The 26,832-nt window shown below is 54.5% G+C and overlaps 2 protein-coding genes across 3 annotated transcripts in view; one reads left to right on the forward strand and one right to left on the reverse strand.

Annotated features, from left to right (window-relative positions):
• Positions 1–10,970: 10,970 nt before the first annotated feature.
• Positions 10,971–24,918, forward strand: LOC141073156 (progestin and adipoQ receptor family member 4-like). The gene is made up of 3 exons (XM_073560541.1): positions 10,971–12,812; positions 22,898–23,116; positions 23,806–24,918. The coding sequence occupies exons 1-3, from the start codon at positions 12,647–12,649 to the stop codon at positions 24,237–24,239; spliced, it is 819 nt and encodes a 272-aa protein (XP_073416642.1). The 5' UTR covers positions 10,971–12,646; the 3' UTR covers positions 24,240–24,918.
• Positions 24,883–26,832, reverse strand: part of PKMYT1 (protein kinase, membrane associated tyrosine/threonine 1) — a 67,124-nt gene continuing 65,174 nt past the window's right edge. For both annotated transcript variants that reach the window (XM_073560534.1, XM_073560533.1), the window contains exon 8: positions 24,883–25,501. In XM_073560534.1, the coding sequence (XP_073416635.1) occupies positions 25,324–25,501 (178 nt within the window). In that variant the 3' untranslated portion in view covers positions 24,883–25,323. The remainder of the gene's footprint in view (positions 25,502–26,832) is intronic.

The raw sequence follows: 26,832 nt of genomic DNA on the forward strand, positions 1-26,832 counted from the left end.
GAGCCCCCGGCCCGTCCTCATCCTCCCTCATCTGTACCGAGCCCCCGACCCGTCCTCCCTCATCTGTACCGAGCCCCCGGTCAGTCCTCGTCCTCCCTCATCTGTATCGAGCCCCTGACCCGTCCTCCCTCATCTGTTCCAAGCCCCCGACCCATCCTCCCTCATCTGTACCGAGCCCCCGACCCGTTCTCTCCTCATCCTCCCTCACGTGTACCGAGCCCCTGACCCATCCTCCCTCATCTGTACCGAGCCCCCCTGCCCGTCCTCATCCTTCCTCATCTTCTGTACCAAGCCCCCGACCCATCCTCCATCATCTTCTGTACCGAGCTCCCGACCCGTCCTCATCCTCCCTCATCTGTACCAAGCCCCCGACCTGTCCTCAGCCTCCATCCTCTGTTCCGAGCACCCGGCCCGACCTTGTCCTTCCTCATCTTCTGTACCGAGCCCCCGGCCCGTCCTCATCCTCCCTCATCTGTACCGAGCCCCCGACCCGTCGTCCTCCTCCCTCATCTGTACAAAGCCCCCGGCCCGTCCTCATCCTCCCTCATCTGTACCGAGCCCCCGGCCCGTCCTCATCCTCCCTCATTTGTACCGAGCCCCCAACCAGTCCTCCCTCATCTGTATCAAGCCCCCGACCCGTCCTCGTCCTCCCTCATCTGTTCCGAGCCCCCGACCCGTCCTTGTCCTCCCTCCTCTGTACCGAACCCCCAGCCTGTCCTCGTCCTCCCTCATCTGCTCCGAGCCCCCGACCCGTCCTCCTTCATCTGTACCGAGCCCCCGACCCGTCATCTGTACCGAACCCCCGACCTGTCTTCTCCTCATCCTCCCTCACCTGTACCGAGCCCCCGACCCATCCTCCCTCATCTGTTCCGAGTCCCCGACCCGTCCTCCCTCATCTGTTCTGAGCCCCCAACTCGTCCTCATCCTCCCTCCTCTGTACCGAACCCCCGGCCCGTCCTCCCTCATCTGTACCGAGCCCCCGACCTATCCTCGTCCTCCCTCACCTGTACCGAGCCCCACCCCGTCCTCCCTCATCTGTACCGAGCCCCCGGCCCATCCTCGTCCTCCCTCATCTTTACCGAGCCCCCGGCCCATCCTCGTCCTCCCTCATCTGTACCGAGCCCCCGGCCCATCCTCGTCCTCCCTCATCTGTACCGAGCCCCTGGCCCGTCCTTCCTCATCTTCTGTACCGAGCCCCCGGCCCGTCCTTCCTCATGTGTACCGAGCCCCCGACCTGTCCTTCCTCATCTGTACCGAGACCCCGACCCGTCATCTGTACCGAACCCCCGACCTGTCCTCTCCTCATCCTCCCTCACCTGTGGCGAGCCCCCGACCCGTCCTTCCTCATCTGTACCGAGCCCCCGGCCCGTCCTTCCTCATCTGTACCGAGCCCCCGGCCCGTCCTTCCTCATCTGTACCGAGCCCCCGGCCCGTCCTTCCTCATCTGTACCGAGCCCCCGGCCCGTCCTTCCTCATCTGTACCGAGCCCCCGGCCCGTCCTTCCTCATCTGTACCGAGCCCCCGGCCCGTCCTTCCTCATCTGTACCGAGCCCCCGGCCCGTCCTTCCTCATCTGTACCGAGCCCCCGGCCGGTCCTTCCTCATCTGTACCGAGACCCCGGCCCGTCCTTCCTCATCTGTACCGAGACCCCGACCCGTCCTCATCTGTACCGAACCCCCGACCCGTCCTCATCTGTACCGAACCCCCGACCCATTCTCTCCTCATCCTTCCTCACGTGTACCGAGCCCCTGACCCATCCTCCCTCATCTGTACCGAGCCCCCCGGCCCGTCCTCATCCTTCCTCATCTTCTGTACCAAGCCCCCGACCCATCCTCATCATCCATCATCTTTGTACCAAGCTCCTGACCCGTCCTCATCTTCCCTCATCTGTACCGAGCCCCCGACCTGTCCTCAGCCTCCCTCTGTTCCGAGCACCCGGCCCGACCTTGTCCTTCCTCATCATCTGTACCAAGCCCCCGGCCCGTCCTCATCCTCCCTCATTTGTACCGAGCCCCCAACCAGTCCTCCCTCATCTGTATCGAGCCCCCGACCCGTCCTCGTCCTCCCTCATCTGTACCAAGCCCCCGACCCGTCCTCCCTCATCTGTTCCGAGCCCCCGACCCGTCCTCCCTCCTCTGTACCGAACCCCCGGCCCGTCCTCGTCCTCTCATCTGCTCCGAGCCCCCGACCCGTCCTCCATCTGTACCGAGCCCCCGACCCGTCATCTGTACCGAACCTCCGACCTGTCATCTCCTCATCCTCCCTCACCTGTACCGAGCCCCCGACCCGTCCTCCCTCATCTGTTCCGAGTCCCCGACCCGTCCTCCCTCATCTGGGGGTGTCACATTGTATGTTAGAAATGCGTATATCTGCACAGAGATTGAAGCTTCAGAGACTGGGAGTTCTGTGGAAACTGTTTGGGTAAGAATACAAGGACAGAACAATGGAAAGGACACCATTGTAGGCATTTACTACAGGCCGCCTGTGCAAGCTGAAGATATGGATGAACTCTTTATGCATCAAATGGCCAAGTTCTCCAAAAAATATGACATAGTTGTCATGGGAGATTTCAACTATCCAGACATTTGTTGGGAATCTCTCTCAGGCAAAACTAACAGGTCAAGGAAATTCTTATCCTCTCTTGCTGACAACTTTATCTTCCAAAAGGTAAAGGAGAAAACAAGGGGAACTGCTACCTTGGATCTAATCCTTATAAACAGGGAGGAAATGGTTGAGGAGGTAAAAGTGGCTGGGACCCTAGGAGGTAGCGACCATGCTATTTTAGAATTTTGGATAACTAGAGGCGGAAGACCTGTGAAGACTCAGACGTCAAGGTTAGATTTCAGAAAGGCAGATTTTAAGGGATTCAGAAAGAGAATTGGAGGGATCCAATGGCTGGATATCCTTAAAGACAAAAATGTCCAGGAAGGATGGGAAATCTTGAAAAATGAAATTCTCAAAGCACAATTGTTAACAATTCCGAAAAGAGGGAAGAATAGGAAGCATTTAAGGAAACCAGGATGGATGAACACAGAACTTAAGCACATGCTAAAAAGGAAGCAAAAAATGTTTATAAAATGGAAAGAAGGAGGCATATCTAAAGAAGAATATAATGCTGTCTGCAGAACCTGCAAGGCACAAATCAGATTATCTAAAGCTGAAAATGAATTGAGGCTTGCAAGAGATGTCAAAAGCAATAATAAAGGATTTTGGGGATATGTCAAAAGTAAAAGAAAAGTCAAAGATGCTATAGGATTTTTACAGGATGAAAATGATGAAATGGTAAGACAGGATGTTGAGAAGGCTGAACTTTTAAATTCCTATTTTGCATCTGTTTTCTCTCAGAAAGGAAATGTAACATCAACTGTTATTCACTGTCCTATTAAGGGAATAGAAGAATCCAGGATATCTATAAACAGAAAGATAGTGAGGAAACACTTAGCTAACCTAAATGTATTCAAGTCTCCAGGTCCAGATGAATTACACCCCAGAGTACTGAAGGAGATAGCAGAAGAAATTTTTGAACCCCTCTCCATAATCTTTGAAAATTCTTGGAGAACAGGAGAAGTGCCAGAAGACTGGAGAAGAGCAAATGTTGTTCCTATCTTCAAAAAGGGGAAGAAGGTGGACCCAGGCAACTATAGGCCGGTGAGTCTGACTTCTATACCAGGAAAGATCTTTGAACAAATTATTAAACAACATGTATGTCAATACCTGGATAAGAATGAAGTGATTAAACAGAGTCAGCATGGGTTTGTAACTAATAAGTCATGTCAGACTAGTTTAATTTCCTTCTATGATGGTATTACTGATTGGGTGGATCAAGGAAATGCTGTAGATATAGTATATCTTGACTTCAGCAAAGCATTTGACAAAGTCTCTCATACAATCCTTATTGAAAAAATGACTAAGTATGGAATGGACAAGGCAACTGTTAGGTGGATTCATAACTGGCTTAGTGATCGGACCCAAAGAGTGGGCGTAAATGGCTGCACATCCAGTTGGAAGAATGTCTCAAGTGGGGTACCACAGGGCTCTGTCCTGGGCCCTGTATTGTTCAACATCTTTATCAACGATTTAGATGAAGGAATTGAGGGTAAACTGATTAAATTTGCTGATGACACAAAGCTAGGAGGGATAGCTAATACTAGAGAAGAGAGAGAGAGGATTCAAAAAGATTTAAATAAACTGGAGAAGTGGGCAGCAACTAACAGAATGGTTTTTAACAGGGAGAAATGCAAAGTACTACATCTGGGCAATAAAAATGAAAAAAGCATATATAGAATGGGAGGAATAGGGCTAAGTGACAGCACATGTGAAAAAGACTTGGGTATACTAATAGATCACAGACTGAATATGAGTCAACAGTGTGATGCAGCAGCAAAAAAGGCAAATGCAATTCTAGGATGTATTAACAGAAGCATACAGTCTAGATCACGTGAAGTAATTATTTCCCTCTACTCCTCTTTGGTCAGACCTCATCTGGAATATTGTGTCCAATTTTGGGCACCACATTTTAAAAAAGACATCAACAAACTGGAGCAAGTTCAGAAAAGAGCGACCAGAATGGTGACCGGTCTGCAAACCCTGTCTTATGAGGAAAGGTTGCAGGATTTGGGAATGTTTAGTTTGCAAAAGAGAAGACTGAGAGGAGACTTAATAGCTGTCTACAAATATCTAAAGGGCTGTCACATTGTAGAAGGATCAACTTTATTCTCATTTGCACAAGGAAAGACTAGAAGCAATGGGATGAAGCTGAATGGGAGGAGACACAGATTAGATATTAGAAAAAACTTTTTGACAGTTAGAGTGATCAATGAGTGGAACAGGCTGCCACGAGAAGTGGTGAGTTCTCATTCAATGGAAGTCTTCAAACAAAGGCTGGACAGACATCTAACTGGGATGATTTAGCGAATCCTGCTTTGAGCAGGGGGATGGACCAGATGGCCCAGGAGGTCCCTTCCAACTCTACGATTCTATGATCTGTTCTGAGCCCCCAACCCGTCCTCATCCTCCCTCCTCTGTACCGAACCCCCGGCCCGTCCTCGTCTTCCCTCATCTGTACCGAGCCCCCGACCCGTCCTCATCTGTACCGAACCCCCGACCTGTCCTCGTCCTCCCTCACCTGTACCGAGCCCCCGACCCGTCCTCCCTCATCTGTTCCGAGCCCCCGACCCGTCCTCCCTCCTCTGTACCGAACCCACGGCCCGTCCTTGTCCTCTCATCTGCTCCGAGCCCCTGACCCGTCCTCCATCTGTACCGAGCCCCCGACCCGTCATCTGTACCGAACCTCCGACCTGTCATCTCCTCATCCTCCCTCACCTGTACTGAGTCCCCGACCCGTCCTCCCTCATCTGTTCCGAGTCCCCGACCCGTCCTCCCTCATCTGTTCTGAGCCCCCAACCCGTCCTCATCCTCCCTCCTCTGTACCGAACCCCCGGCTCGTCCTCGTCTGCCCTCATCTGTTCTGAGCCCCCAACCCGTCCTCATCCTCCCTCCTCTGTACCGAACCCCCGGCCCGTCCTCGTCTTCCCTCATCTGTACCGAGCCCCCGACCCGTCCTCATCTGTACCGAACCCCCGACCTGTCCTCGTCCTCCCTCACCTGTACCGAGCCCCCGACCCGTCCTCCCTCATCTGTTCCGAGCCCCCGACCCGTCCTCCCTCCTCTGTACCGAACCCCCGGCCCGTCCTTGTCCTCTCATCTGCTCCGAGCCCCCGACCCGTCCTCCATCTGTACCGAGCCCCCGACCCGTCATCTGTACCGAACCTCCGACCTGTCATCTCCTCATCCTCCCTCACCTGTACTGAGTCCCCGACCCGTCCTCCCTCATCTGTTCTGAGCCCCCAACCCGTCCTCATCCTCCCTCCTCTGTACCGAACCCCCGGCCCATCCTCGTCCTCCCTCACCTGTAGCGAGCCCCCGGCCCGTCCTCGTCCTTCCTCATCTGCTCCGAGCCCCCGGCCCATCCTCGTCCTCCCTCATCTGCTCCGAGCCCCCGGCCCATCCTCGTCCTCCCTCATCTGCTCCGAGCCCCCGGCCCATCCTCGTCCTCCCTCATCTGCTCCGAGCCCCCGGCCCATCCTCGTCCTCCCTCATCTGCTCCGAGCCCCCGGCCCATCCTCGTCCTCCCTCATCTGCTCCGAACCCCCGGCCCATCCTCGTCCTCCCTCATCTGCTCCGAGCCCCCGGCATCATTCACGTCGTCGCCAATACTAAGCTCCGCAGCCCGCGCTTTTTTTGTCACAGAGCTCCCGTTTTGGCTCCACCCCAGAGGCGTGGTCTCTGGTTGCCTAGAGACCGCTTCATTGAAATTGTGGCGTGGCAGGACGGAGTGTCAGAGCGGAGCGCGCAGTGGGCGGGAAAGCATCAGTGCGAAGCAGCCAATGAAGCGAGGGGGGCGGAGCCTGCAGCGGCCGAGGACAGCGGTAGCCGCTGCCGGAGGGAGGAAGCCGGACACCGGCACCGTCACATCCTGCGGGACGCAGCGCCTGCAGCCATCACCCTGACCGAGACCCCGACAGCCGGTGAGACCCCCGGCCCGTACCGACATCAAGGAGAGACCCCCGACAGACGGTGAGACCCCCGGCCCGCACAGACATCAGGGAGAGACCCCCGACAGACGGTGAGACCCCCGGCCCGCACAGACAACAGGGAGAGACCCCCGACAGACGGTGAGACCCCCGGCCTCGCACAGACATCAGGGAGAGACCCCCGACAGACGGTGAGACCCCCGGCCTCGCACAGACATCAGGGAGAGACCCCCGACAGACGGTGAGACCCCCGGCCCGCACAGACATCAGGGAGAGACCCCCGACAGACGGTGAGACCCCCGGCCTCGCACAGACATCAGGGAGAGACCCCCGACAGACGGTGAGACCCCCGGCCCGCACAGACATCAGGGAGAGACCCCCGACAGACGGTGAGACCCCCGGCCCGCACAGACAACAGGGAGAGACCCCCGACAGACGGTGAGACCCCCGGCCTCGCACAGACATCAGGGAGAGACCTCCGACAGACGGTGAGACCCCCGGCCCGCACAGACAACAGGGAGAGACCCCCGACAGACGGTGAGACCCCCGGCCTCGCACAGACATCAGGGAGAGACCCCGACAGACGGTGAGACCCCCGGCCCGCACAGACATCAGGGAGAGACCCCCGACAGACGGTGAGACCCCCGGCCTCGCACAGACATCAGGGAGAGACCCCCGACAGACGGTGAGACCCCCGGCCCGCACAGACATCAGGGAGAGACCCCCGACATCTGGGAGAGACCCCCGACAGACGGTGAGACCCCCGGCCCGCACAGACAACAGGGAGAGACCCCCGACAGACGGTGAGACCCCCGGCCTCGCACAGACATCAGGGAGAGACCCCCGACAGACGGTGAGACCCCCGGCCTCGCACAGACATCAGGGAGAGACCCCCGACAGACGGTGAGACCCCCGGCCCGTACCGACATCAAGGAGAGACCCCCGACAGACGGTGAGACCCCCGGCCCGCACAGACATCAGGGAGAGACCCCCGACAGACGGTGAGACCCCCGGCCCGCACAGACATCAGGGAGAGACCCCCGACATCTGGGAGAGACCCCCGACAGACGGTGAGACCCCCGGCCCGCACAGACATCAGGGAGAGACCCCCGACAGACGGTGAGACCCCCGGCCCGCACAGACAACAGGGAGAGACCCCCGACAGACGGTGAGACCCCCGGCCTCGCACAGACATCAGGGAGAGACCCCCGACAGACGGTGAGACCCCCGGCCCGCACAGACATCAGGGAGAGACCCCCGACAGACGGTGAGACCCCCGGCCTCGCACAGACATCAGGGAGAGACCCCCGACAGACGGTGAGACCCCCGGCCCGCACAGACATCAGGGAGAGACCCCCGACATCTGGGAGAGACCCCCGACAGACGGTGAGACCCCCGGCCCGCACAGACAACAGGGAGAGACCCCCGACAGACGGTGAGACCCCCGGCCCGCACAGACATCAGGGAGAGACCCCCGACATCTGGGAGAGACCCCCGACAGACGGTGAGACCCCCGGCCCGCACAGACATCAGGGAGAGACCCCCGACATCTGGGAGAGACCCCCGACAGACGGTGAGACCCCCGGCCCGCACAGACATCAGGGAGAGACCCCCGACATCTGGGAGAGACCCCCGGCCTGCACAGACATCAGGGAGAGACCCCCGACAGACGGTGAGACCCCCGGCCCGCACAGACATCAGGGAGAGACCCCCGACAGACGGTGAGACCCCCGGCCCGCACAGACATCAGGGAGAGACCCCCGACAGACGGTGAGACCCCCGGCCTCGCACAGACATCAGGGAGAGACCCCCGACAGACGGTGAGACCCCCGGCCCGCACAGACATCAGGGAGAGACCCCCGACATCTGGGTGAGACCCCCGGCCCGCACAGACATCAGGGAGAGACCCCCGACAGACGGTGAGACCCCCGGCCTCGCACAGACACCAGGGAGAGACCCCTGGCCCGTACAGACATCAGGGAGACCCGACCCCCGACATCAGGGAGAGACCCCCGACAGACGGTGAGACCCCCGGCCTCGCACAGACATCAGGGAGAGACCCCCGACAGACGGTGAGACCCCCGGCCCGCACAGACATCAGGGAGAGACCCCCGACATCTGGGAGAGATCCCCGACAGACGGTGAGACCCCCGGCCCGCACAGACATCAAGGAGAGACCCCCGACATCTGGGAGAGACCCCCGACAGACGGTGAGACCCCCGGCCCCGCACAGACACCAGGGAGAGACCCCCGGCCCGCAGATATCAGGGAGAGACCCCCGACAGACGGTGAGACCCCCGGCCCGCACAGACATCAGGGAGAGACCCCCGACAGACGGTGAGACCCCCGGCCCGTACAGACATCAGGGAGAGACCCCCGACAGACGGTGAGACCCCCGGCCCGTACAGACATCAGGGAGAGACCCCCGACAGACGGTGAGACCCCCGGCCCGTACAGACATCAGGGAGAGACCCCCGACATCTGGGAGAGACCCCCGGCCCGTACAGACATCAGGGAGAGACCCCCGACATCTGGGAGAGACCCCCGGCCCGTACAGACATCAGGGAGAGACCCCAGACATCAGGGAGAGACCCCCCGACAGACGGTGAGACCCCCGGCCCGTACCGACATCTGGGAGACACGACCCCCGGCCCGCACAGACATCAGGGAGAGACCCCCGACATCTGGGAGAGACCCCCGGCCCGTAGACATCAGGGAGAGACCCCCCGACAGACTGTGAGACCCCCGGCCTCGCACAGACACCAGGGAGAGACCCCCGGCCCGCACAGACATCAGGGAGAGACCCCCGACAGACGGTGAGACCCCCGGCCCGCACAGACATCAGGGAGACCCCCGACAGACGGTGAGACCCCCGGCCCGTACAGACATCAGGGAGAGACCCCCGACAGACGGTGAGACCCCCGGCCCGTACAGACATCAGGGAGAGACCCCCGACATCTGGGAGAGACCCCCGGCCCGTACAGACATCAGGGAGAGACCCCCGACATCTGGGAGAGACCCCCGGCCCGTACAGACATCAGGGAGAGACCCCCGACATCTGGGAGAGCCCCACCGACAGACGGTGAGACCCCCGGCCCGTACCGACATCTGGGAGACCCAGCCCCCCGGCCCGCACAGACATCAGGGAGAGACCCCCGACATCTGGGAGAGACCCCCGGCCCGTACAGACATCAGGGAGAGACCCCCCGACAGACGGTGAGATCCCTGGCCCGTACCGACATCTGGGAGACCCGACCCCCGGCCCGCACAGACATCAGGGAGAGACCCCCGACATCTGGGAGAGACCCCCGGACCATACTGACATCAGGGAGAGACCCCCCGACAGACTGAGACCCCCGGCCTGTACCGACATCAGCTGGGAGAGACCCCCGGCCCGTACCGACACCCTTGGGGAGAGACCCCCGGCCCGTAGAGGCATCATCTGGGAGAGACCCCCAGGCCCGTAGAGGCATCATCTGTCAGAGACCCCCGGCCCGTAGAGGCATCATCTGTGAGAGACCCCCGGCCCGTAGAGGCATCATCTGGGAGAGACCCCCCGGCCCGTAGAGGCATCATCTGGGAGAGACCCCCCGGCCCGTAGAGGCATCATCTGGGAGAGACCCCCCGGCCCGTAGAGGCATCATCTGGGAGAGACCCCCCGGCCCGTAGAGGCATCATCTGGGAGAGACCCCCCGGCCCGTACAGGCATCATCTGGGAGAGACCCCCGGCCCGTACAGACATCAGGGAAAGACCCCCGGACCGTACAGACATCAGGGAGAGACCCCGCGACAGACTGTGAGACCCCCGGCCTGTACCGACATCAGCTGGGAGAGACCCCCGGCCCGTACCGACACCCTTGGGGAGAGACCCCCGGCCCGTACCGACACCCTTGGGGAGAGACCCCCGGCCCGTAGAGGCATCATCTGGGAGAGACCCCCGGCCCGTACAGACATCATCTGGGAGAGACCCCCGGACCATACTGACATCAGGGAGAGACCCCCCGACAGACTGAGACCCCCGGCCTGTACCGACATCAGCTGGGAGAGACCCCCGGCCTGTACCGACACCCTTGGGGAGAGACCCCTGGCCCGTAGAGGCATCATCTGGGAGAGACCCCCGGCCCGTAGAGGCATCATCTGGGAGAGACCCCCGGCCCGTAGAGGCATCATCTGGGAGAGACCCCCAGGCCCGTAGAGGCATCATCTGGGAGAGACCCCCGGCCCGTAGAGGCATCATCTGGGAGAGACCCCCGGCCCGTAGAGGCATCATCTGGGAGAGACCCCCCCGGCCCGTAGAGGCATCATCTGGGAGAGACCCCCGGCCCGTAGAGGCATCATCTGGGAGAGACCCCCCCGGCCCGTAGAGGCATCATCTGGGAGAGACCCCCCCGGCCCGTAGAGGCATCATCTGGGAGAGACCCCCCCGGCCCGTAGAGGCATCATCTGGGAGAGACCCCCCGGCCCGTAGAGGCATCATCTGGGAGAGACCCCCCGGCCCGTAGAGGCATCATCTGGGAGAGACCCCCCGGCCCGTAGAGGCATCATCTGGGAGAGACCCCCCGGCCCGTAGAGGCATCATCTGGGAGAGACCCCCCGGCCCGTAGAGGCATCATCTGGGAGAGACCCCCCGGCCCGTAGAGGCATCATCTGGGAGAGACCCCCCGGCCCGTAGAGGCATCATCTGGGAGAGACCCCCCGGCCCGTAGAGGCATCATCTGGGAGAGACCCCCCCGGCCCGTAGAGGCATCATCTGGGAGAGACCCCCCGGCCCGTACAGGCATCATCTGGGAGAGACCCCCGGCCCGTACAGACATCAGGGAAAGACCCCCGGACCGTACAGACATCAGGGAGAGACCCCGCGACAGACTGTGAGACCCCCGGCCTGTACCGACATCAGCTGGGAGAGACCCCCGGCCCGTACCGACACCCTTGGGGAGAGACCCCCGGCCCGTACCGACACCCTTGGGGAGAGACCCCCGGCCCGTAGAGGCATCATCTGGGAGAGACCCCCGGCCCGTACAGACATCATCTGGGAGAGACCCCCGGCCCGTACAGGCATCATCTGGGAGAGACCCCCGGCCCGTACAGACATCAGGGAAAGACCCCCGGACCGTACAGACATCAGGGAGAGACCCCGCGACAGACTGTGAGACCCCCGGCCTGTACCGACATCAGCTGGGAGAGACCCCCGGCCCGTACCGACACCCTTGGGGAGAGACCCCCGGCCCGTAGAGGCATCATCTGGGAGAGACCCCCGGCCCGTAGAGGCATCATCTGGGAGACACCCCCCGGCCCGTACAGACATCAGCTGGGAGACACCCCCCGGCCCGTACAGACATCAGCTGGGAGACACCCCCCGGCCCGTACAGACATCAGCTGGGAGACACCCCCCGGCCCGTACAGACATCAGCTGGGAGAGACCCCCCCCCGGTCCGTACAGACATCTGCTGGGAAAGACACCCCCCCCCGGTCCGTACAGACATCAGCTGGGAGAGACCCCCCCCCCGGTCGGTACAGACATCAGCTGGGAGAGACCCCCCCGGTCCGTACAGACATCAGCTGGGAGAGACCCCCCCCGGTCCGTACAGACATCAGCTGGGAGAGACACCCCCCCCGTACAGACATCAGCTGGGAGAGACCCCCCCCGGTCCGTACAGACATCAGCTGGGAGAGACCTCCCTGGAGTTGGTGACAGACCCCGTCAGCAGGATGTGGCTGTGTGCCTCCTGACATGGGCAGAGGGTCTACGTTACGGCTGACTCTCAGGGGGCCACCCTCCCTGGTGGCAGCTGTGTATTCCTGTGATGTCAGAAAGTAGCCGGTTGCTGTTCGGTGGTCGGGGGAGGTGACGGGCGGCTGCCGGATGTCAGGACGTGTTTCCCCGTGGACGCTGCCTCCAGCCTGACGTTTGGGATTAGATGCTGGACCCTCCCTCATGTGAAGGTGTCACCTGCTGCATCTGAGAGACGTCTCACTGCCTGCTGCACTGGACAGAGAGACCCCCGCTGCACGGGACAGAGAGACCCCCGCTGCCTGCCCTAGAGACGCCTTGTGTGGGGAGACTGACGCCCGGAGATGTACCGCTGCAGCTGATCCTCTCGTGCTGTGAGCTGATGGCGTTCCTGAGCGGCCCCCGGCTGCTGGACTGGGCCGGGTCTCCCCCTCACCTGCAGTTTAATAAGTTTGTACTGACGGGCTACCGGCCTGTGGCCAGCGGAGCGGAGTGCGTGCGGAGCCTCTTCTACCTGCACAACGAGCTGGGCAACATCTACACACACGGTGGGTGATCGGATGTGGAAGTGACAAGAGTGTGTGATGCAGTGCTGCCCGACAGCTGCCAGTGTCTATTCCACTGCTATACATCACTGCTCCCATCTCACCGCACACGTGTCCCCGCGCTGCTCCAACCTCACCGCACACGTGTCCCCGCGCTGCTCCAACCTCACCGCACACGTGTCCCCGACCTGCTGCTCCAACCTCACCGCACACGTGTCCCCGACCTGCTGCTCCAACCTCACCGCACACGTGTCCCCGCGCTGCTCCAACCTCACCGCACACGTATCCCCGCGCTGCTCCAACCTCACCGCACTGCACACGTATCCCCGCGCTGCTCCAACCTCACCGCACACGTGTCCCCGCGCTGCTCCAACCTCACCGCACACGTGTCCCCGCGCTGCTCCAACCTCACCGCACACGTGTCCCCGCGCTGCTCCAACCTCACCGCACACGTGTCCCCGCGCTGCTCCAACCTCACCGCACACGTGTCCCCGCGCTGCTCCAACCTCACCGCACACGTGTCCCCGCGCTGCTCCAACCTCACCGCACACGTATCCCCGCGCTGCTCCAACCTCACCGCACACGTGTCCCCGCGCTGCTCCAACCTCACACGTGTCCCCGCGCTGCTCCAACCTCACACGTGTCCCCGCGCTGCTCCTATCTCACAGCACACGTATCCCCGCCCAGTGCCTATCTCACCGCACATGTATCCCCGCACACCTCCTATCTCACAGCACCGCACACGTATCCCCGCACTGCTCATAGAATCGTAGAGTTGGAAGGGACCTCCTGGGCCATCTGGTCCAACCCCCTGCTCAAAGCAGGATTCGCTAAATCATCCCAGTCAGATGTCTGTCCAGCCTCTGTTTGAATACTTCCATTGAAGGAGAACTCACCACCTCTCATGGCAGCCTGTTCCACTCATTGATCACTCTGTCAAAAAGTGTTTTCTAATATCTAATCTGTGTCTCCTCCCATTCAGTTTCATCCCATTGCTTCTAGTATTTTTTTCCTTGTGCAAATGAGAATAAAGTTGATCCTTCTACAATGTGACAGCCCTTTAGATATTTGTAGACAGCTATGAAGTCTCCTCTCAGTCTTCTCTTTTACAAACTAAACAATCCCAAATCCTGCAACCTTTCCTCATAAGACAGGGTTTGCAGACCGGTCACCATTCTGGTTGCTCTTTTCTGAACTTGCTCCAGTTTGTTGATGTCTTTTTTAAAATGTGGCGCCCAAAACTGGACACAATATTCAAGATGAGGTCTGACCAATGAGGAGTAGAGGGAAATAATGACTTCACGTGATCTAGACTGTTGTGAGCTCATCTGTTCCTTCATCTTTTATGTCCGAGGATCTCCCTCTTCTGGTGAAGGAAGGTAGTGAGGCTGATTACCAAACACCTGATCAGGTGGATGGTGACTAGGTAACGGGAACTTCTGACTGGATATAAGGCAGCTGACGCCCTTCTGAGTCGCTGGTGATTTCTCTGCTGGATTCTTGGAGACCAGTCTGATTCCTGCTTCCCAAAGATAAGTTTTTGCTCTATTGAACTTATTAGTTTTGGTTTTGTTTACCTTGTTTTCTCTTTTGCTCTGCTTCCAGAATATTATGAGTGCTGATATAGGGTTTGAAGTCTAGTGACTTCAGGGTCCTTTTTGCTTATCAGTTGTGTTGGTAATATTTTTTAGCAGGGTTTTCTCGGATTGCAGACAGCAGCTTTTCTATCCTGTCCTTTTTAGTTAGCTTGGGCCCCATCGTTTGCTCAACCTATCTTTCTATCTGTGTTAGTGTTTTCATCTTGCTTCACCGTCATATGTTGGGGGCTGCCTATTGCTTTGGGGTCTGCTCTGGGGCAGTCAGTTTTTCCCTTTTTCTCTCTTTAGGCTTATTTAGATCTCCGGCTGTGACGGGGTGTCTAGGATCACCGTAGGAACACTCCACGGCTACTGCTAGTTGTGTGATAGGATTAGGGGTCTGCAATCCACTAGTTTCCAACCTCTCTGTTTTTCTGGGCTGAGCTTGTGTTTTGTTTTTTTCCTCCTCGGTGACTCAGTCATAACACTAGACTGTATGCTTCTGTTAATACATCCAAGAATTGCATTTTCCTTTTTTGCTGCTTCACACTGTTGACTCATATTCAGTCTGTGATCTATTAGTATACCCAAGTCTTTTTCACATGTGCTGTCACTTAGCCCTATTCCTCCCATTCTATATATGCTTTTTTCATTTTTATTGCCCAGATGTAGTACTTTGCATTTCTCCCTGTTAAAAACCATTCTGTTAGTTGCTGCCCACTTCTCCAGTTTATTTATATCTTTTTGAATCCTCTCTCTTCTCTAGTATTAGCTATCCCTCCTAGATTTGTGTCATCAGCAAATTTAATCAGTTTACCCTCAATTCCTTCATCTAAATCGTTGATAAAGATGTTGAACAATACAGGGCCCAGGACAGAGCCCTGTGGTACCCCACTTGAGACATTCTTCCAACTGGATGTGCAGCCATTTACGACCACTCTTTGGGTCCGATCACTAAGCCAGTTATGAATCCACCTAACAGTTGCCTTGTCCATTCCATACTTAGTCATTTTTTCAATAAGGATTGTGTGAGATACTTTGTCAAATGCTTTGCTGAAGTCAAGATATACTATATCTACAGCATTTCCTTGATCCACCCAATCAGTGATTCTGTCATAGAAGGAAATTAAGTTAGTCTGACATGACTTATTAGTTACAAACCCATGCTGACTCTGTTTAATCACTTCATTCTTATCCAGGTACTGACATACATGTTGTTTAATAATTTGTTCAAAGATCTTTCCTGGTATAGAAGTCAGACTCACCGGCCTATAGTTGCCTGGGTCCACCTGCTTCCCCTTTTTGAAGATAGGAACAACATTTGCTCTTCTCCAGTCTTCTGGGACTTCTCCTGTTCTCCTATCTCACCGCACACGTATCCCCGCACAGCTCCTATCTCTCCGCACCGCAGACGTATCCCCGCGCGCTCCCCTCTCACCGCACACGTATCCCCGCGCTGCTCCCCTCTCACTGCACACGTATCCCCACACTGCTATCTCACTGCACATGTATCGCCTGCATGTGACACAGGCATCAGTACACTGCAGTGATGGTCGCGGTATGCCAGGTTGTGGGTGAGGTGAGTTCTACATTGTGGTACATGTGGAGCATCACTACCCCTGAGCCCAGCAGACCTGGCTCCATTCTGCTGCACAGAGCCTCAGGTCGGCCTCCTCGTTAGGGGCTAGTGTGTGAGGCAGGACCCCTCTAGATCTCTGCCTTCAGTCAGTGTAACGTTCTGCAGAAGTCGTAGCACAGCCAGCTGAGGGTTAACGGAGAATATAAACTCCTTAAGAGCTTTGAGGTGAGTGAGGACCCCCTGTAAGGCGCTCGGCCCTAAGCTCTTTACCACTGACCTGGATTTCAGGGCTGAACACTTACAGGTTTAGGGCGAGACGAGTGCAGAAGCTGTGCAGACACCAGCAGTGAGTCCACACAGGCCTCTGGAACGTGGGGGCCAAAGAGACCCCCTGGGTGATGACTACATGGACAGACCCCAAATACAGCCACTAGCAGGGTCTGTAGTGGTGGTCCGCATGGTGTCCAGGCCACTCACTGCCAATCTTATCATGTTCTTTAATGACACCACTGCTAATGTGGCCACCCCTATCCGTGAGATGATCACTGCTGATGGCACGACCACCCCCCATCCTTGAGACCACTGCTGATGGCACAAACATCCCACCCTCGAGGAGACCACTGCTGATGGCACGAACACCCCCATCCGCGAAGAGACCACTGCTGATGGCACGAACACCCCCATCCGCGAAGAGACCACTGCTGATGGCACGAACACCCCCATCCACGAAGAGACCACTGCTGATGGCACGAACACCCCCATCCGTGAGGAGACCACTGCTGATGGAACGAACACCCCCATCCACGACGAGACCCTTGCTGATGGCATGAACACCCCCATCCTTGAGGAGACTATTAGCACCTCCTTAAAGGAGTTTTTAAACACATGTTGCTTACGGAGGCCATTACTCAGTTGCTACAACGCCCCCGATATGTGCAGAGTGCAAGTGCATGCGGCGTCCCCCCTTTGTGTGCAGAGTGCATGCGGCGTCCCCCCTTTGTGTGCAGAGTGCATGCGGCGTCCCCCCTTTGTGTGCAGAGTGCGTGTGGCGCCCCCCCATGTGTGCAGAGTGCTTGTAAGAGTGCAGAAATGTGAAATGAGGAGGCCGAGCCAGGAGGAGCAGCAAGGTCTGTGCAGAGATGACTACAGGATCAGCCATCTCCTGCTCCTCGCCTTACTGTGGGGCCCTGAGGCAGACGATAGACCCCAGAATCCTATGTGGCACTCTCTGCACCTCAACATGGTGCACGTTACCTGCACGGCTGAAGTCGCTCGAGCTGGCGTTTCTCCCTCTGCAGACACCATGTTGTTTCCAATATCTAATTCATCTATGACATCACACATGGTGACAACCCAACCACATCATGTATAATTCACTCGCTGAATCCCAGTGGCAGAAGGTTTCGCCTCACTTTCACCATGAGATGACTGTTCCTTTAAAGGGATTATTTTGTTTTAGTTGCCTCCTACGTGCCTGTTGAGCCCAGCGCTGATTTCTGCCGGCACAGTGGTCACAGACTGCTCCTGCTGGAGACCTGACGTCATGCTAAATGCTGACCATCATGCTGATTGACAGTCGGCACCCTGCTGCCTGACTGCAGTAAATTGGTTGTCAATCATTATGATGTCGGCAGTCACACCCCACACAGCAGAGCGGAGGAGGGAGAGCTGCTCGCTGGAGGTGAAGCAGCTAAAGTGTCAGTGGGAACGATGAGCGAGACTGCTCTAAGCAGAGGCCATGTAGGAAAAGCAGCATCATGCCTGTGAGACCTAAAGCTCATAATAAAAAATAAATAACATATAGTAAACATTTTAAGTAACTTAGCAAATTTCAGTGAATGATGTTGTGGCTTTAGAAGCTTCTAGGCTGATTAACATCAAATGAGGAGTACAAGTGCCAAGATGATGGAAGAAAATTGTGCAAACTCCATTAGTCTGGTACTTCCACTAGATGAATGTACTAATCACCATGGAACACACAGCCATCATACCGTTCAGGAAGGAGACGGTCCTGTATCTAGAGGTGATCGTACTAATCACCATGGAGCACGCGGCCATCATACCGTTCAGGAAGGAGACGGTCCTGTATCTAGAGGTGATCGTAGTAATCACCATGGTGCACGCGGCCATCATACCGTTCAGGAAGGAGACGGTCCTGTATCTAGAGGTGATCGTACTAATCACCATGGAGCACACGGCCATCATACCGTTCAGGAAGGAGACGGTCCTGTATCTAGAGGTGATCGTACTAATCACCATGGTGCACGCGGCCATCATACCGTTCAGGAAGGAGACGGTCCTGTATCTAGAGGTGATCGTAGTAATCACCATGGAGCACACGGCCATCATACCGTTCAGGAAGGAGACGGTCCTGTATCTAGAGGTGATCGTACTAATCACCATGGAGCACGCGGCCATCATACCGTTCAGGAAGGAGACGGTCCTGTATCTAGAGGTGATCGTACTAATCACCATGGTGCACGCGGCCATCATACCGTTCAGGAAGGAGACGGTCCTGTATCTAGAGGTGATCGTAGTAATCACCATGGAGCACACGGCCATCATACCGTTCAGGAAGGAGACGGTCCTGTATCTAGAGGTGATCGTACTAATCACTATGGTGCACGCGGCCATAATACCGTTCAGGAAGGAGAAGGGTCCTGTATCTTGAGGTGATCGTACTAATCACCATGGAGCACACGGCCATCATACCATTCAGGAAGGAGACGTGTCCTGTATCTAGAGGAGATCGTACTAATCACCATGGAGCACACGGCCATCATACCATTCAGGAAGGAGACGTGTCCTGTATCTAAAGGTGATCGTACTAATCACCATGGAGCACGTGTGTTATGAATGAGTCACCGGAGGAGGATAAAACAAAAATACAAGCTAAGTCCAGAAAACCGGAGAGGTTGGTAGCTAGCGGATTGCAGACCCCTGATCCTATACACAACAACTAACAATAGCCGTGGGGAGTTCCTACGGTGGTCCTAGACACCTCGTTCACAGCTGGAGAACTAAATAAACCTAAAGAAAGGGGAAATCTAAACTGCCCCAGAGCAGACCCCAAAGCAATAGACAGCCCCCAACATGTATTGACGATGAAAGCACAAAGACAGGCTGAGCAAACGATGGGGCCCTCACTAACTAGATAGGACAGGAAAGAAAAGCAACTGTCTGCAATCACCCAAAAACCCTGCCAAAAATAATGTCCAACACATCTGATAGAAAAGGCCCTGAAGTCACTAGACTTCAAAATCACTATATCAGCACTCAGGTATATTCTGAAAACAGAGCAAAGAGATCAACTGATCAGAGACAAAAATGGAGTTCAGCCAGTCTCAACCAGGGCTGGCTGAACACAAACACTAAGTAAACCAGACAAAATCTCATGGAACAATAGCAGAGCAAAAACTTAGCTTTAGTAGACAGGACTAAACTGGAGCCAGAGCTCAGAGCAAAGAGGATCACCAGCAACCCAGCAGGGCGTTGGCGGCCTTATATCCACTCAGAGATTCCGGATGTCCAATCACACTCCACCTGTTCAGATGACAGGTTTTTCCCATCCAAATCAATTTCACTACCTCCTTTCACCAGCAGAGGGAGTTCATCGGACATCAAAGGTGAAGGAGAAAATGAGCTCATAACACACGACATCATACCGTTCAGGAAGGAGACAGGTCCTTTATCTAGAGGTAATCGTACTAATCACCATGGAGCATGGGTCCTGTATGTAGAGGTGATCGTAGTAATCACCATGGAGCACACAGCCATCATACAGTTCAGGGAGGAGACTGGTCCTGTATCTAGAGGTGATCGTACTAATCACCATGGAGCACGTGGACATAATACCGTTCAGGGAGGAGACTGGTCCTGAATCTAGAGGTGATCGTACGAATCACCATGGAGCATGTGGCCATCATACCGTTCAGGAAGGAGACGTGTCCTGTATCTAAAAGTGATTGTAGTAATCACCATGGAGCACGTGGCCATCTTACCGTTCAGGAAGAAGACGGGTCCTGTATCTAGAGGTGATCGTACTAATCACCATGGAGCACGTGGCCATCATACCGTTCAGGAAGGAGACGGGTCCTGTATGTAGAGGTGATCGTACTAATCACCATGGAGCACGTGGTCATCATACCGTTCAGGAAGGAGACGGGTCCTGTATGTAGAGGTGATCGTACTAATCACCATGGAGCACGTGGACATAATACCGTTCAGGGAGGAGACTGGTCCTGTATCTAGAGGTGATCGTACGAATCACCATGGAGCACGTGGCCATCATACCGTTCAGGAAGGAGACATGTCCTGTATCTAAAGGTGATCGTAGTAATCACCATGGAGCACGTGGCCATCTTACCGTTCAGGAAGGAGACGGGTCCTGTATGTAGAGGTGATCGTACTAATCACCATGGAGCACGTGGTCATCATACCGTTCAGGAAGGAGACGGGTCCTGTATCTAGAGGTGATCGTACTAATCACCATGGAGCACACGGCCATCATACCATTCAGGAAGGAGACGTGTCCTGTATCTAAAGGTGATCGGTATGATGGCCACGTGCTCCATGGTGATTACTACGATCACCTTTAGATACAGGACACGTCTCCTTCCTGAATGGTATGATGGCTGTGTGCTCCATGGTGATTACTACGTTCAGGAAGACGACTGGTCCTGTATCTAGAGGTGATCGTACTAATCACCATGGAGCACGGGTCCTGTATGTAGAGGTGATCGTAGTAATCACCATGGAGCACACGGCCATCATACCATTCAGGAAGGAAACGGGTCCTGTATCTAGAGGTGATCGAAATAATCACCCTGGAGCACACGGCCATCATAACGTTCAGGAAGGAGACAGGACCTGTATCTAGAGGTGATCGTACTAATCACCATGGAGCACACGGCCATCATACCATTCAGGAAGGAGACGGGTCCTGTATGTAGAGGTGATCGTACTAATCACCATGGAGCACGTGGCCATCATACCGTTCAGGAAGGAGACTGGTCCTTTATCTAGAGGTGATCGTACTAATCACCATGGAGCACACGGCAATCATACCATTCAGGAAGGAGACATGTCCTGTATCTAAAGGTGATCGTAGTAATCACCATGGAGCACACGGCCATCATACCGTTCAGGAAGGAGACGGGTCCTGTATCTAGGTGATCGTACTAATCACCATGGAGCACGGGTCCTGTATGTAGAGGTTATCGTACTAATCACCATGGAGCACGTGGACATCATACCGTTCAGGGAGGAGACTGGTCCTGTATCTAGAGGTGATCGTACGAATCACCATGGAGCACGTGGCCATCATACCGTTCAGGAAGGAGACAGGTCCTGTATGTAGAGGTGATCGTACTAATCACCATGGAGCACACGGCCATCATACCATTCAGGAAGGAGACGTGTCCTGTATCTAAAGGTGATCGTAGTAATCACCATGGAGCACGTGGCCATCATACCGTTCAGGAAGAAGACGGGTCCTGTATCTAGAGGTGATCATACTAATCACCATAGAGCACGTGGCCATCATACCGTTCAGGAAGGAGACGGGTCCTGTATGTAGAGGTGATCGTACTAATCACCATGGAGCACGTGGTCATCATACCGTTCAGGAAGGAGACGGGTCCTGTATCTAGAGGTGATCGTACTAATCACCATGGAGCACACGGCCATCATACCATTCAGGAAGGAGACGTGTCCTGTAAATAAAGGTGATCGATATGATGGCCACGTGCTCCATGGTGATTACTACGATCACCTTTAGATACAGAACACTTCTCCTTCCTGAATGGTATGATGGCCATGTGCTCCATGGTGATTACTACGTTCAGGAAGGAGACTGGCCCTGTATCTAGAGGTGATCGTACTAATCACCATGGAGCACGGGTCCTGTATCTAGAGGTGATCGTACTAATCACCATGGAGCACACGGCCATCATACCATTCAGGAAGGAGACGGGACCTGTATGTAGAGGTGATCGTACTAATCACCATGGAGCACGTGGCCATCATACCGTTCAGGAAGGAGACTGGTCCTGTATCTAGAGGTGATCGTACTAATCACCATGGAGCACACGGCAATCATACCATTCAGGAAGGAGACGTGTCCTGTATCTAAAGGTGATCGTAGTAATCACCATGGTGCACGCGGCCATCATACCATTCAGGAAGGAGACAGGTCCTGTATCTAGAGGTGATCGTACTATTTACCATGTAGCACACGGCCATCATACCGTTCAGGAAGGAGACGGGTCCTGTTTCTAGAGGTGATCGTACTATTCACAATGTAGCACACGGCCATCATACCGTTCAGGAAGGAGACGGGTCCTGTATCTAGAGGTGATTGGAGTAGTCATGTGAACGATAAAGTGACTGTTTCAGAGACTATAGTGCAAGCAGGGAAACATGTCTTGAGTTAATGAATAGTAATGGAGCGACATGCTTACTAGTGCTGGTTATCTGGTGCAGTGTGCCCTTCTGGATGTTGGCTCCGTGTCACTGTTAGGCTTCAGTGTTTCTGGTTAGCTCCTGTACTGACATTGAGCAGCACTTCTTGCTCTGTTGTAGGACAGAAGGTTGCTGGGAGCAATTTAGTAGCGTATCTGTTAGGAGTAGTAAGTAATACCCGAGTTTCAGGAGTCTGAATACCATAGGAGAGGGGTCAGAACACCAGCACTCCAACATCTCTGCTCACACCGTGTCATGGTGCTAGCGCGATCAGCGTATTGTGATCTCTCGAAGCAGTAAATAAGACTGTGGATCAGATGACAGCTATGATACGACGTGTTCCTGGTCGGATCATGTTGAACATGGAGTTAGATGTGAGCGCAGCTCCGCTCATCTGGCTCCTTTGTGCCAATGAGACATTGATGCAAGGGTAGCTTATACTAAGATCTTACTCCTTTCTTCTCTTTTAGGGATTCCGCTTCTTGGATTCTTGTTCTTACTCCCTTTGCAAATCCCTTGGCGCCAGCTGTCTGTCCCCTGGCTTGGTGTGGTCCATTACCTGGCCTGTGTCAGCCCCCAGATAGGCAGTGTGCTGTACCATCTCTTCATGAACCACCATGGCGGAGCACCGGTGTACCACAAGCTCCTCACTCTCGACATGTGCGGCATCTGCCTTGTCAACACTTTGGGTAAGTTTTGCCTCTCTGATAGGTGATTTTGGTTTTCTCTGTGTAAAGGTCATGTGTTCATATGCAATCACATTTTGCATGCACATTAATTTACTTTTTCTGCTCAGACCCAGTTTCTCATTTGTTTCATTGTGCATTCTGTGCATATAAGGGTGTGACCGCCCTGTTTCTGAGTTGGAAAATCCATCCTGTCTGGCCTATACTATTACTGGTGGTTCAGTCCCTCTGTCCTTGTTCACATTCACGTCACTTGACAAGTGGAAAGGTTTTAAATACAAGAGTTAGGACTGTCCCACAAGGGTTGCCGTGACGTGGCGGGATGGCTTCTACATTATTTTGATCAAAATTATGTTAACTAAATACCCTTATTATTACTATTATTACTACCTTCATGCAATTTTTGCAATATATTTTTTTACTTTTTTATTCCAGGATATTTGTTTTGTGTTTTGCTTTTGGTTTTCTCTGTGTAAAGGTCATGTGTTCATATGCAATCACATTTTGCATGCACATTAATTTACTTTTTCTGCTCAGACCCAGTTTCTCTCTGATAGGTGGTAGAGGACATAACCTTACTGCAGTCACATTATTCCACATCTTAGTAAACATGCTGGGTGGACATCTGGTACAGGGTTGTCCACACTTCGAGTTGTATGCACCACTAGTTACCATGTTGTCTCTCTTCACAGGTGCCCTGCCCATCATCTACTGCACTCTGCTCTGCCACCCTTACACGCGGAGTCTAGCCCTCCTGGCATACACCGGCTTGTCTAGTTATGTGATCTTCTGTGCAGTCAGCGCTCACAGCAACATTAGCCGTCTCTGCTCGTTCGCCTGGCAAGCTGCCTTCCGCTTCTTCTTCTTCTATCTCCGCTGGGCTGGCTTGGGCTCTGGCCATCCATCTTCACTACGCTGCTACCTCCTTATGGATAGCCTGGCTCTACTCGGAGGCATAATTAACGTTTCCAGACTTCCTGAACGTTTACGGCCTGGAAAATTTGACTATTGGTGCAACAGTCACCAAATTATGCACGTCCTGGTAGTGATCAGTATCTTATATTTGCACTGGGGTGTATCCTCCGACCTCACCTGGATTAGCAGTTACCCATGTCTGCTGGAGTAAACACTGACCAAGGTTTAGCAGCAGATGCGGCCGCACCGAGACATAGATGTAGCCTAACACAGGTGCAACCAGCAAAACCAAACTTGAAGTAGACATTTTTAGAAGATATATTTAAGGGCATAGGTATTTAATAAGTACTGTAAAGACTAATGCTCCCAGATTCTACCATATCAGTATTATGCAGGTGCAGAGCTGCAGAAGTGTCATCCAACACGGCCAACCCCAATATCTGCTGTCCTGGGGCTGGGGAGTCATGAGATGAGGCACCTGCAGGGGCCTTAGGTCTGTTACAATGACTTGCTGCAGTTCAATGGTCCTGCAGGAGCATACGCGAGGGAGGAGAGCGCACAAAAATGGAGTAAGTGGTCATTTGAGAGTCCCCACATTCAGGGACAGAGCAAAAAGGAAATCTCTCCCTGGTGACAGGTACTCAGGGGCAGACATGTCCTCCTCTGGGTCTAGATCAGCAGGGGATCTATCCTTACAGGAAAGCAGTGTTGTTAGACCCTCCCCAGTATGGCCATTCCCTTTCCTCAGTTGCCCAGGAGGAATAGTTGCCTTACACCTTCTAGATTACGGAGCCTTTAGCTGCTCCTCCTGGGATGGGCGGAGCGTACTCACAGGGCTTTGCACGAGGCCAGTATTACTAATGCAATAATAAATCTTTTATGAAAACGTGTGTGCTGTAAGAATCTACAATATTCCGATAGGCCATCCCCAACTTCTGCAGGTACTGATTAGGTAACCAGTCATTAAAAAGCAGCCACAATACATTCACTAAATCGCTGCAGAAATTAGAAACAGCCCAACGTTTGGCAACAAACAGAAGTCACCAAAATAGCTGTTAATGAAATGTCCTCCCGACCCAAGTGATGTCATCGTGTTTCGATCTTCCAGCTTCTACCTCAACAGTGAAGGCACCTGAGCAGTTTGGCATGTGGCCTTCACCGAGGGCGCGCTCTGCTCTCTGCGCAGCCATTCATGGCGCCGTCATCAGCCTCTCCCATCCAGAACACAAGGGCACATGCTTTTATAGTAATGTATGGTTCCTACATTCTCCAAGCTGCTGCAGAAAAGATTTCTACTACTCGGACGCCTCATCGAACATGGTCAAAAGGTTTCGGGGTAGAAATGATGACCGAGGAGCCTCTGCATCCACAAAACCCGAAGATCGTCCGCTGCTGTCCCGGCTAACAGACTTCACACTACACGGAGAGTCTTGGCTAATCCGGCTCACATTGGGCGTCAGAGGAAGAGATGACCTAGGAAGAACAGAAGATTAATGACTGCACAGAAGGACACCTGATAATATGCCCCAAACTGGAGCCATCCTCCCTGCATGGTTTAGACCCCATAGTGTCAGCTCCCCAGTAAGCACTGGCCGAGGGGTGGACGCTGCGGCTTTCACTAACTCGAGTCTTAGCACAACTTCTGCCACTCAAGTGTGTAGATCTAGAAGTCTTCACATTCCTCTGAAAAATCTTAGCTACATATCAATAACGAGATTTTACAAATCACATGACAGCATCACCTGAGAGAGGGTATCCGCCCCTCAATAACAGGAAGCCAACTGAATAAAGGGCCGTACTGCTCCTCCTCCGCATCAGTGGGGTTTCAGAGCAGGAGAGGCCTCCAGACAGCCATTAATACAGCCATCACCATAAACATTGCTTCACAAACACCCCTATGTAGCGCACACCAACTAATGGTAAAATGGGGCTGGCACGGGGACTCTGGAAAATCCTGTTACCAGTAAGTAACTAAGATTTTTTACCCCTTCTCCCATGACTGCACCACCTGAGAGATTTATGTAGAAAAGAGCACTTTAACCCCTTTCTGACATCCGGGATACATACATGCCGATGTCGGACTCCCTCCCTTGGATGTGAGCCCACATTTTTCCCCAAGACATGTCAGCTGTTCAAAAGAGTTGCCATGTGCCCGCCGTAGCCGTGGGTGGAATAGCGATCCACCCGTGGCTAATAACCAGTTAAATGCCGCTGTCAAACTGACAGTGGCATTTAACAAGCACTGCTGGCAATCGCACGCCGGAAATACACACACCAATGACCTGCGTTACGTGATCGCAGGTCACTGGTGTGTTGGCATGACAGCCGGAGATCTTCCAGAGACCTCTATGGTTGTCAGTGCTAGCTCGCTGTGAGTGACACCCAGTTGTCGGCGCTCATAGCAAGTGAGTAAATCTGCTATAGGTCGGGGTCACACTTGCGAGTGTGATGCGAGAAACTTGCGCGTCTCTCACATCTATACCTGAGACAGGAATGTGAGGCTGCATAGAAATACATGCACACTCCGGTTCCAAGGGCCGGGTACTGATGTGCGAGTTTCTCACATCACACTCGCAAGTATGACCCCGGCCATACTGATCATCACCTCTATGTAGCAGAGCCGATTGGGTTGCGGCAGCTACTAGTCTCCCATGAAGGCTATTGAAGCATGCCAAAAGTAAAAAGAAAAGGTTTTTAAAAATGTAAAAAAAATTATATATATATATATATATATATATATATATATATATATATATATATATATATATATATTCTAATCACCCCCTTTTTACCCCATTGAAAAT

This window comes from Dendrobates tinctorius, unplaced genomic scaffold (genome assembly GCF_039654945.1).
Source record: "Dendrobates tinctorius isolate UK_male_01 unplaced genomic scaffold, ASM3965494v1 ptg000297l, whole genome shotgun sequence".
NCBI lineage: Eukaryota > Metazoa > Chordata > Amphibia > Anura > Dendrobatidae > Dendrobates > Dendrobates tinctorius.

Bases quoted from the DNA above. Each gene is read 5' to 3' on its own strand.
- LOC141073156 (XM_073560541.1), top strand. From the start codon at position 12,647: ATGGCGTTCCTGAGCGGCCCCCGGCTGCTGGACTGGGCCGGGTCTCCC. The intron at 12,813-22,897 runs GTGGGTGATCGG...CTTCTCTTTTAG, and splicing joins GGGCAACATCTACACACACG to GGATTCCGCTTCTTGGATTC. The intron at 23,117-23,805 runs GTAAGTTTTGCC...CTCTCTTCACAG, and splicing joins CTGCCTTGTCAACACTTTGG to GTGCCCTGCCCATCATCTAC.